Source organism: Lupinus angustifolius, unplaced genomic scaffold, assembly GCF_001865875.1.
Source record: "Lupinus angustifolius cultivar Tanjil unplaced genomic scaffold, LupAngTanjil_v1.0 Scaffold_16_7, whole genome shotgun sequence".
Taxonomy (NCBI): Eukaryota; Viridiplantae; Streptophyta; class Magnoliopsida; order Fabales; family Fabaceae; genus Lupinus; species Lupinus angustifolius.
In genome coordinates, this window is record NW_017718857.1 from 49,660 (window position 1) to 62,262 (window position 12,603).

Below are 12,603 nucleotides of genomic sequence, written 5' to 3' on the forward strand. Positions count from 1 at the left end.
AATATATATAATTTTAAACATGTTACATGAATAATATGAGTGTTTAATAATTACTTAGGAATTTAACTCATTCATCTTAGAACTATAAAAAATAGAATCATTATAAGACTTAATTTAATATAATTTAAAAGTAAATTCTAGCTTGTTTGTTGTCGAGTTTATCTTTCATGAAAACATATGTTTTACAACTTCTTTGAATGCATTCACTCTTAATCTTTCAAGCTCATACTTTGCTTTCAATGTGATTTGTTTGATGTGATATACATATACTAAATATAATATTTGGTCCATTAACGCTAACATAAATAATGAACCAATTAAATTGCAATAATTTATTACCTCAACTACATTCCATTCTTTATCTTTGTCTAAGTAGTATGATGATACATAGGGGTAGTGCTTCCTTAACTTTTATCATATCAAACTTCCTTAATAGCTCTTTCCAATACTTAGTTTGTTTGCAAAAGTTCCAGCACCTATTTGTTTGATTTATAATTCAAAAAACAAAATTCATCTCACTCATCATTGATATTTTGAATTCGCTTGTAATAAAATTAGAAAAATTATTGCATAAATTATTGTTAGTAAGACCAAATGCTATTGTAAAAGAAGATTTTCATAGAAGATGTAAATGCTAAAAGCATTTCAATTGCATGTAATCTTGTATAGGTACACAGGTTTCATCATATTCTATTCCTTCTTCTTAGTTGTATTCATTAATCACAAGTCTATCATTGTTTCTAATAATAAGGTCTCGTTCATTAAGTTTGTTTCTAAAAATACCTCTAGTGTCTATCATGTTATGATATTTAGGCTTTGAGACTAGATCTCATACCTTATTATGTCTAAATTGGTATAACTCTTCTTACATAGCTAAAAATAATGTTCATCCATAATAGCTACATTTATGTCCTCAAATTCTATTTAAAAACAAAATCTAAAAAAATACAAATATTTTTATTGAAGTTTCAGTTACCACTCCCTTACTTATATCACCTATGCTTTTGCTAATAAGATGATCTCTAAATGTTTTCCAAGTTTCTAGCAAATCTTTTGCAATTTTTGACTCAAAGTAGAAGGTTTTTTTTCCACTGTTAAGTGCCAAAATGTTAATGAAATGTATATGATTCAGAGGCACTTTGTGTGAATTTATGATGTAATTGCATATAATTCCCAATAATCTAGTAATTTTATATTGTTTAGGAATTTAAGTTATTATTGTTGTTTGTAGGTGAAGATATGACCAAAAAAAGAGAAAAAAGAGAAGATTCAGGCTTTGAACAACACAAGCCTTGCCCAAGCGAGGGAATGATCGCTCAAGCGACAATTCAGAAGAAAATCAGCAGAAAACACTGACATCCCTCGAGGGACTATCACCCGGGCGCTATTCAAGACCAAAACTAGCCAAGCTTACTGTTTCTCCCTCGCCCAAGCGAGGGAGCCTCGCCCAAGCGAGAGATCCTCGCTCAGGCAAGGTGATCAAGCAGAAATTGTCATCTTCTCTCGCCCGGGCGAGGTGGTCAGATTTTGGAAAGTTATCTTCTCTCGCTCAAGCGAGAATACCTAGCTTGAGCGAGAGTGTAGCGGTTAGACATGAAATAGGCAGTTTTGGAAAAGGAAAAACATCATCATCACTCTCGAGAAAGAAATCTTGGCACGAAATATAGAGAGAATAGGATAGAAATCGTGGAAACGATTCTATTTCACATGATTCTTTGTATTAGTTCATGATTCGAGCGTTGTAATAGCGAGGATGAGTGGCTAGTTCTTCGTAGTTGGGAATCGAAATGTAATCTTCTTAACTTTTGTACTTATGGATTCAATTCTATATTAATGTTGCTTGATTTTGGAAAGTTTATCCCTTGTTTATTGCTTGATTTCAATTAGCTGCTGAATTCATGATTTAAGGTTAAGTTTAACTGAGAAGTTAAACTTGATACCAGATCTGGATTATCTTTCTTACTACATCATTGATCTAGGGATGGACAATGATATAGGAATTGCTTTTACATTTGGTTTTAATGCTAGTTAATCATCTGATTATCCAAGGAATTGGTAATTGAGTGATTACCTAAGAATTTTACAATCAGGGGACTGATGTAATTGGTTTATGAAAAATGTGCATCAAATTCAGTAACTTCACAAACTATTAGGAAATGAATCTAGGGGTATCAAAAGGGAAAGTTGGTGAGTTTCGATCCCAACCCGTTTATTTTATTATCTTCAATTGTAATTTAAATTTGATTATTTCAAAAAACCAATGCAAATTTACCAACCAAATCTTGTACATAGTTGTTCAATTGATTCTTGTAGGAATTAGTATAAATTCACTCCGCTCCCTGAAGACGATATCCTGGTACTTTATCGGATTTTATTACTTGTACGATAGGGTACACTTGTCGTTACATAAATATCTAACATCCACTTTATTCAATCTTTTTTCTTCTTGGAGATATGTGTTTCCTAATAATTTTCAAACATCATCGTATGTACATTTCAATTCCTTTCTTGAGTTAGATTCATCAAAATCGACACAGTCATGGTCGTTTTGTTATAGAATCTATATACTATGCATGGATTGTCCAAGAAAAACCCTTTATCGACTTTTACATAAAGTTTTCCCAAATATTATTTTTTTATATTAAAGATATAATATTTACAACCAAATGTATCGCAATATGAAATATTATGCTTCTCTCTTTATAAATCTCATAGGGAGACTTATTGAAAATATGTCTAATTAGAATCTTATTCAAAAGCTTCTTAAGCGAACCTGTTGGGCTTCGGCTAGACAAAAGCTTCTTAACAAAAGAATCAACCTGGTGATCAATTATATCTTTCAGAGACTTTTTGGTGACAATTCTTTCGAGGAAAAATTAGCAACATATGTACCTTTGGATCACCAAATTTATAGTTTTCTCGATTTATTTTAAAGAGTCAAATAATATAAGCAAAATATAATAAGATCAATCATTATTAAGGTAGATCAACTAATGAGAATATATTCAAATTTAATCAAAGGTTATCTAGGTCAAAGTGTCTAATTCAGTTACGTTAAATATTTATTATATAAAAATTTACCATCTATAATTATCTGATCTGACACAACCGTATTATGCATGTGGTTAAAATAGTATATTAAGATACAGTTTTCCATGTCTGCTCGGGCTAAAGTTAACATTATCTTACCACAATGTGGCACCGAATCACAATGATACGATCACAATAGGCCACAATGCAACCACATCGGACCGTATCAAACTACAACGAAACTGCATCAATATCAAAAATATTTTTTACTTACAAAATAATTCACATGGTAATAACAGCAATCCGCATTGCAAACGGCAGCAAAAACCTCTGCAACCACAATTTATTAACATTATTGTGATACCACTATTTGGTTTGGAAACGACTCATTTTGATGAAATTTTGGACATGACTCATTCGTTGAAGTGTCCGGTGTCCCCCTCTACGGACAAATCTTTGCTTATCCCAGCATGCAAATGTGCAATGCCACTGGAAGCACTACCAGCTCAACTAGAACATGCATTGAAACTTGAAAGCAGACAAGATCACGGAACAAGTAATCCAATTCTAATCTAAAATTAAACGAAAAGTAAGGGGAAAAGGAAGAAAATATAGACAATCATGCATCTTTTTCAGGGAATTAAATGAAAGTGATACTCAGCGAAATATGGGATTAAATTTGTGTTCTAAATGTTTAGTTATAAACCATATCCTGACATGTCTCTCCTCCAGTGAGTGGACTACAAACCTAAGTCCATGTCTGAAAATCACTTGTTCTTCTTTGGTTCTTTTGTATATTGATTTATCAATGCCTCAACATCTTTCCAGATGTGGCCCTCGACCAAGATTCCATCCGTAGTGAACCTACAATCCAAACAAAAATACTGATGCATTTTTATCCCTATAAAAACAGGTGAAGGTTTTGGCAGCAAGAGAGAGATATACCATTCAGTAACACTTTTGGTCAAATGTACAGGTTCATTTGCAGAAACAGATTTTGGATCTGCACTTGCTATGGTAAGAGTATATATGTCTGAAAATCTCGGCAGTTTTGATGAAACCACTAAACCAGTAGTGGTGAAGGATCCCTGTATAGAAAAAAATAAAATTACAGACAAGTTGTAAAACGCAGTAAAGTTAAGCTGAGAAGCCTTGAGCTTCTTCTGGAAAAGCACAGAAAGCTAATACCAAAACCATTACTTCATTTCATGACACAATTTAAAGACAAACTGAAAATAGAATGCATTTTCATTAATTTTTTCTGGTGTGCAACATGAATTCCTCTAGACCTATTTCCCCATATATTTGACAAATATCTAAATGAATTAAGTATAAAGTATAATATGCACCAGCCTGCACAAAGATAGAAACATAAAGGTTGTACACCCTTAGAATGTGAAAACCTATAGTTAATCTGCCGAGCACCGAGTAGGTTGCATCATTGCTCAATGCTCATGTAACACGTGGCAATAAGGAAGAGAAGAAGTTTGTTATGAATAGGGAACAAGGAAAAGAATCAGTTACAGCAATGGGACAAGTGACAGAAAATGAGAGGGTTGAAATGATGAGGAGCAACAGACGTAATAGGGGGGAAAATATAAAATGGAATGATTATGTAATGAGTGGAGCATGAAAAGAGTGTTATCATTCTCTCTGCACCAATCTCTCTTATTCTGCATATTTCTTATTTCTCCTACACTTTCTTTCTTTAGCTACTAATGGTCTTAGCCATGAACACTGGATTCATGAACTATAACTCTAAATAAATTCTGCATTATTCAATTATAGTTTATAACACTCTGTCTTGTTTCATTGGTGCTTTTATTGAGCTTCCATGGCGGAGAATACACGATTGAAGGATTTACAAGCTACAGTTGTGAACCATTCGGATGAGCTTCATCGTTTGGCTCAGATGATGGATCATAGATTCAATGAGCATAATGACCGTATGGATCAGATTTAGTTAGCACTTCAATAAATCTTGTTGAATACTTCTCCCGTTGGTGGAAGCAATTCGAACTTAGGTACTCCTACGGTTCCTCATATGCATGCTCTTGTACCAGTTAAAGAAATTTCTCTTGGTTTTCCTCATTTTGATGGTACAACGCCAGTGTTGGAATGGATTTTCAAGGCAGATAAATTTTTTGATTATCACAATACTCCCGATGTCTCGCATGTTGACATTGTTGCCATGCATTTTGACAAAGAAGTGGTACCTTGGTTTCAGATGTTGCATAAAATCTCTACCGTGAATACGTGGTTCGATCTCACTAGTGTAATGGAATCTCAGTTTGGGCCTTCCCCTTATGATTGTCCCATGGTAGAATTATTCAAATTAACGCAGACAGGTTCAATTTCTGAGTATTATCTGCGTTTTATGGCTTTGGCTAATAGATCCCTTGGTTTAACTGATGAAGCATTGTTAAATTGTTTTGTGGGAGGTTTACAAAAGGAAATTAGGCGTGATGTAGTGGCTATGGCACCACCTACTTTGTTAAGAGCAATGGCCTTAGCTCATTTGTATGAGGAGAGATATGCTCCTGCACACAAGGCCATCAATTCTAATTACACTCATAAATACTCTCCACTCACAACTCACACTTCTCCATCCTTAACAAATACTGTTGTGGGGCCTAAATCTAATGTTAGAACTAGTGCCTCTGGACTCTTGCCTACTCCTGTGGGGCCTCCTTTGAGGAATGCATAAGTTAAGCGAATCAGTCCAGCAGAGATGCAACTTAGGAGGGATAAAGGTTTATGCTATTTTTGTGATTAGAAGTTTACATTTAATCATAAATGTCCTAATAGACAATTGTTTTTCTTGCAATTGGAGGATGACAATGATGGATTAAAGGAATCTGAGATGCTACCTGATGTGGAAATGGAAGGCCCTATGGATGCTATTGATCATCATTTGTCACTAAATGCTTTAAAAGGTGGCATGGGAGTGGGCACTATTCGGTTCTTGGCTCATATTGATAAGCTTCTTGTAACTGTTTTAATAGATGAAGGAAGTTCTGATAATTTTCTGCAGCCAAGGGTCGCAAAATTTCGTAAGTTGCCTGTTGAACCTGTTCCACTGTTTAAAGCGATGGTTGGGAATGGCAATTATATGACTGCTGAAGGCTTAATACAACAACTAACTGTCCAAGCTCAAGGCAATTCCTTTCAGCTTCCTGTTTTTTATTGCCCATCTCTGGAGCAGATTTGATTTTAGGGGCTAGTTGGTTGAAGACCATTGGTCCTCATATAGCTGATTATGAGACCCTACAACTTAAATTTCTGTGGCAAGGCAAGTTCACCTCTCTTCAAGGTGCTCATGATTTAGTTCTTGCCCAAGCAGAGCTTCATCACATTAGAAGAATGATGCACATTGATTCTATTGCTGAAGTTTTTAGTATACAGTTGTTGGAGGATACTTCTAGGCCTGATCCTTTGCTACAATTACTCCTTGATATGGAAACTGAATTGGTGTCTTTGTTGCATTCTTATAGTGAGGTGTTTTCCACACCTACATCACTGCCCCCACCTAGGTCCTATGATCACTCTATTCCTTTGTTGCAAGGCTCTAATCTTGTTAAGGTTAAGCCTTACAGGTATCCTCATAGTCAGAAGGAGGAAATTGAGAAATTAGTGGTTGAAATGTTGCAGCAAGGCATCATACAGCTAAGCAAGAGCCCTTTTTCATCTCCCATCATTTTAATCAAAAAGAAGGATGGTTCATGGAGGGTGTGTACTGATTATAGAGCTCTTAATGTTATTACAATCAAGGACTCTTTCCCCATTCCTACTGTGGATGAGTTAATCGATGAATTGTTTGGGGCTTGTTTTTTCTCTAAATTAGATTTACGATCGGGTTACCACCAGATTTTATTGAACCCTGAGGACAGATTCAATACTGCTTTTAGGACTCACCAAGGACATTATGAATGGTTGGTCATGCCTTTTGGTTTGACTAACGCTCCTGCCACATTTCAGAGTCTTATGAATAACATTTTCAAAGGATTCTTGAGGAAATTTGTCTTGGTTTTTTTTATGATATTTTGGTGTATAGTACATTACCTATCTCAATTGGAGGTTGTATTACAGATGCTGCAACATCATAACTTGTTTGCAAAATTGTCCAAGTGTTCATTTGGAGTGCAACAGCTTGAATACTTAGGCCATACGTTATCTGGTGCAGGGGTTGCTATGGAATCTAGTAAATTAGAAGCTATACAGCAATGGCCACAACCTTCTAATTTGAAGCAACTTAGAGGATTCCTTGGGCTGACGGGTTATTACAAAAGGTTTATCAGGCATTATGCCACCATAGTTGCTCCTCTATCTGACTTACTCAGGAAAGATGCTTTCAAATGGTCTCAATCTACTACTGATTCCTTTCTGTAATTGAAACATGCCATGACCACTGCTCCTGTTTTAGCTGCCCCTAATTTCCAAGCTCCTTTCATTCTTGAGACTGATGCATCTAGAATGGGCATTGGTGCAGTTCTAAGTCAAGATAACCACCCTATTGCTTTCTTTTCCAAGAAATTATCTTCCAGGATGCAAAAGCAATCTGCTTATACTAGGGAATTCTTTGCAATCTCAGAAGCTTTAGCAAAATTTCGGCATTATCTTTTGGGTCACAAGTTTATTAAAATTATAAAAACTGATCAAAAGAGTTTGAAGGAGTTGTTGGAACAGTCCTTGCAAACACCTGAACAACAACAATGGTTGCCCAAGTTTTTAGGCTATGACTTCACTATTCAATATAAACCTGGCAAGGATAATATTCCAGCTGATGCATTGTCTAGAAGCTTTTCACTATCTTGGTCTCAACCTATAAGTACTTGTTTGGAGGAATTGCCAACATTACAAGCTCTTGATGCTGAAATCAATCACATATGCAATGTCATTTTAAGGGATTCCAAACACAATAAAGACTATACCTTGTGGCAGGATATTTTGTTATACAAGGGAAAGATCTTCATTCCCTCAAACACAGAATTGAAATTGATGTTGATGGAAGAATTTCATAATTCTAAAGTGGGTGGACATGCTGGAATGACCAAGTCAGTGGTGGCATTAACTTCTCAGTTTTTCTAGCCAAAAATGCAGCAGGATATCAGAAAATTTGTGAGAGAATGTTCTATTTGTCAACAAGCTAAAGTGGACAATGTTATGTCTGCAGGGTTACTTCAACATTTACCAATTCCACAACATATTTGGGAAGATCTGGCCATGGATTTCATCACAAATCTACCCAATTTCAATGGTCTAACTACTATATTAGTTGTAGTTGATAGATTATCCAAGTTTGGTCACTTCATTCCCTTAAAAACTGGCTTCACTAGCAAGTCAGTGGCAGAAGCTTTCATCACTCATATTGTCAAATTGTATGGTATCCCAAAATCCATTGTTTCTGATCGAGACAGGATGTTTGTAAGCTCTTTTTGGCAACATCTCTTCAAAGCTCAAGGTACTAAATTAGCTATGAGTTCCTCTTATCATCCACAGTCAGATGGTCAGATTGAAAATTTGAATAAAACGTTGGAAATGTATTTGCGATGTTTTGTTTTTGATAATCCTAAATCTTGGGTAAAAATGCTTCCATGGGCTTAGTATTGGTATAATTGTTCTTATTATCACAACCTTCACATGTCTCCCTTCCAAGCTGTGTTTGTCAAACTTCCACCATATGTAATCAAGTATGAAGGCCATGCTACAGATCCACCCTCTGTCCAGATAGCATTACTGGAAAGGGGTCAATTGTTGAGAAAGCTTAAGGGCAACTTATTGCAGTCTCAGAACTATATGAAACTGCAAGCTGGTAAAAAGAGACGGGATTTCAGTTTGGAAGTGGGTGACTTAGCCTTGGTTAAACTACAACCATATAGACAACATTCAGTAGCATTAAGGAAGAATCACAAGCTCAATTTGAGATACTTTGGCCCATTTCCAGTACTGAAAAGGATTGGGGAGGTCGCTTATCAATTACAATTGCCGGATTGTGCCAAAATTCATCCTGTTTTTCACATTTCAGTCTTGAAGAAATTCAGGGGTGATTCACCTCAACCATATTTTCCATTACCCTTAACCACTATCCAAGAAGGTCCTATCCTGCAGCCAATTGATATTTTGAAAGCTCTAATGGTGGTACAGAATTCCAGGGAAATTCCTCAGGTCTTAGTGCAATGGGATGTTGCTGATGATAAAGAGGCAACAAGGGAAGATTTTGCAGAATTCCAAACATCTTATCCTCAATTCAACCTTGAGGACAAGGTTGTTTTCGATGGCGGGAGAATTGTAACACATGGCAATAATGAAGAGAAGAAATTTGTTATGAGTAGGGAACAAGGAAAAGAATTAGTTACAGCAATGGGACAAGTGGCAAAAGATGAGAGGGTTGAAATGATGAAGAGCAACAGACGTAACAGGGGGGAAATATAAAATGGAATGATTATGTAATAAGTGGAGCATGAAAAGAGTGTTATCATTCTCTCTGCACCAATCTCTCTTATTCTGCATATTTCTTATTTCTCCTACACTTTCTTTCTTTAGCTACTAATGGTCTTAGCCATGAACACTGGATTCATGAGCTATAACTCTAAATAAATTCTGCATTATTCAATTATAGTTTATAACATTCTTTCTTGTTTCAGCTTATCAAGCAAATACTGCAGTAAAAAATTATATACGTATTATATTGAATAAACATTACTGGCTTACCAACAACACGATATTAAGTACATGAATTTATCTCAGTTCATGCGTCCCATCAATACACAAGTGATTTACATGGAATTGTGTCTGATGTGATGAGTATTGAGCAATACAATAAGATGACAGCATGCATCTCTCTCGCTCAAGCACACACAAAGTCAGATATGAAAAATATTAATGTGTTTCTTCTATGTATTGGAAAAATAAATTCAAACTTGACAAATGAAATAAGAATTTAATCAATGTACAAAACAGGGGGATATATCACTTCATGAATTTACTTATCCCACCCCCAAAATTTTAAATATACATCTAAAGATGACGAATAAACATCTACAACAACAACAAAGTTTTAATCCCAGTGGGTGGGGTCAGGTATATTGATTGAACGACGTCATAGTGCTCTAGCATATCCAAACCATGTAAGACTTGATTCTACCATCTTTCCTACAATAGGAGCTACTTAACGTTCTTCCTAATTTATTATTTTCATCTTCATGTTACATTAAGTTTATTCATTTTACTGTACAACACTATCACTTCATTGCAACATGTTATAATACTACAAATTAAACAATCAAAATTCAGCATATGAGTCAGCAATAAGATCAGTCATAGGGAATGCAAGCCAAACACAGCATCTGTTCTCCATGTATAAATGGAAAAGACAAGTACTTTATCTAAGACATTGAAAACTTACTGCGGGAGGATTAGTAATCAGAATAGCATTTTTCTCCTTAGTGTATATGATCAGCTGCAACAGCACATTGAAGATAACATACGTGACACAGTTAAAGATCAAACAAAACAGAAGCAAAGTCAATAAAATGCAATTCATGCCAGAAACCTCTGTTTTATTTTATAAAACCAAGACCAAATTTTTATCCCCCGGCCATGGAAGGCTATAACTCTAAATAAATTCTGCATTATTCAATTATAGTTTATAACATTCTTTCTTGTTTCAGCTTATCAAGCAAATACTGCAGTAAAAAATTATATACGTATTATATTGAATAAACATTACTGGCTTACCAACAACACGATATTAAGTACATGAATTTATCTCAGTTCATGCGTCCCATCAATACACAAGTGATTTACATGGAATTGTGTCTGATGTGATGAGTATTGAGCAATACAATAAGATGACAGCATGCATCTCTCTCGCTCAAGCACACACAAAGTCAGATATGAAAAATATTAATGTGTTTCTTCTATGTATTGGAAAAATAAATTCAAACTTGACAAATGAAATAAGAATTTAATCAATGTACAAAACAGGGGGATATATCACTTCATGAATTTACTTATCCCACCCCCAAAATTTTAAATATACATCTAAAGATGACGAATAAACATCTACAACAACAACAAAGTTTTAATCCCAGTGGGTGGGGTCAGGTATATTGATTGAACGACGTCATAGTGCTCTAGCATATCCAAACCATGTAAGACTTGATTCTACCATCTTTCCTACAATAGGAGCTACTTAACGTTCTTCCTAATTTATTATTTTCATCTTCATGTTACATTAAGTTTATTCATTTTACTGTACAACACTATCACTTCATTGCAACATGTTATAATACTACAAATTAAACAATCAAAATTCAGCATATGAGTCAGCAATAAGATCAGTCATAGGGAATGCAAGCCAAACACAGCATCTGTTCTCCATGTATAAATGGAAAAGACAAGTACTTTATCTAAGACATTGAAAACTTACTGCGGGAGGATTAGTAATCAGAATAGCATTTTTCTCCTTAGTGTATATGATCAGCTGCAACAGCACATTGAAGATAACATACGTGACACAGTTAAAGATCAAACAAAACAGAAGCAAAGTCAATAAAATGCAATTCATGCCAGAAACCTCTGTTTTATTTTATAAAACCAAGACCAAATTTTTATCCCCCGGCCATGGAAGTAAATTGAAAGAAAGATATGTTATTCCAAACCATGTCTCAAATCTTGTCTTGCACCAATGATAACAAAGCAAAAACAGAAAAAATAATGAACATTTATATTTTTTAATTGACATAATATGTTTTCATTAGTGCGGGGTAGATTTTGGAACATGGTTTGGGACAGCATATCTCTATTCAGTACATTGATATATGGAAAAAGTTTGCCTAATTTATTTTAAAAAAAAAATTATATAGTAACACTCTTGCTGTAAGATCAAATTTCATGTATCACTAAGCAGCAAAGTCATCTAACAAAGAAACTAAGGAACTTTAAATTTGACAAATTGCTGTATCCTACATTACTCCAAAAACTTAATTCCAAGCACAACAAAATAAAAAATTCAAACAATAAATTTGATCAAAGAAAAAGAAGAAAAAAATCTCTACAGTTTCCCTCTTCAAATATAATTATTTCTTCTGCAGCAATTAACCAAACTTTGCAAAAAAATAATATTCAAATATTCCAAAACTTTAGTAAAGGATATAAGATAATGCAGGCAATGAGAAGATCTCTGTTCTCAGGAAACTTCTTCTTATAAAACTGAGAAAACAGAGCAACGACGATGATGATTGTCCCAATCAACATCTTCACATTGCTCAATCTTACATCTTCAACGTACCCACCACTTTTTACTATCTGTCACGAAAATATAAAAAATTAAGCAATTAAATACATAAAAACTAAAACTTTTTCAGGATGAATAAGATCTGAAAAGAAAATGGGATTAGGGTTTAACAAACCTCAGAAACAGACTCGTCAATGGTGTGTTTGATTGAGTTGTGATCCAAAAGATTGACTTTCTTTGGAGCTTTAGAAGACGCCATTTTTGTTATTTCTTCACTTTTGAGCTTAGCGTTTTTCAAATAAAACTCTCACGACAAATGGTTACTGTAACGTGTT

The 12,603-nt window shown here is 34.6% G+C and overlaps 1 protein-coding gene across 1 annotated transcript; it reads right to left on the bottom strand.

The window, feature by feature from the left end:
- Window positions 1-3,687: 3,687 nt before the first annotated feature.
- LOC109337952 (probable signal peptidase complex subunit 2) lies at window positions 3,688-12,603 on the bottom strand. The gene is made up of 5 exons (XM_019575053.1): window positions 12,444-12,603; window positions 12,188-12,339; window positions 11,462-11,543; window positions 3,976-4,118; window positions 3,688-3,894 (listed from the first exon to the last, which is right to left on the bottom strand). Exons 1-5 carry the CDS (start codon window positions 12,525-12,527, stop codon window positions 3,798-3,800), a joined length of 558 nt encoding a protein of 185 aa, XP_019430598.1. The 5' UTR covers window positions 12,528-12,603; the 3' UTR covers window positions 3,688-3,797.

Coding starts and splice junctions, on each gene's coding strand:
- LOC109337952 (XM_019575053.1), bottom strand. CDS start 12,527: ATGGCGTCTTCTAAAGCTCCAAAGAAAGTCAATCTTTTGGATCACAAC. Junction 11,544..12,187: donor CTCATTGCCTGCATTATCTT/ATATCCTTTACT, acceptor TAACTGTGTCAC/GTATGTTATCTTCAATGTGC. Junction 3,895..3,975: donor ACCAAAAGTGTTACTGAATG/GTATATCTCTCT, acceptor TTTGGATTGTAG/GTTCACTACGGATGGAATCT.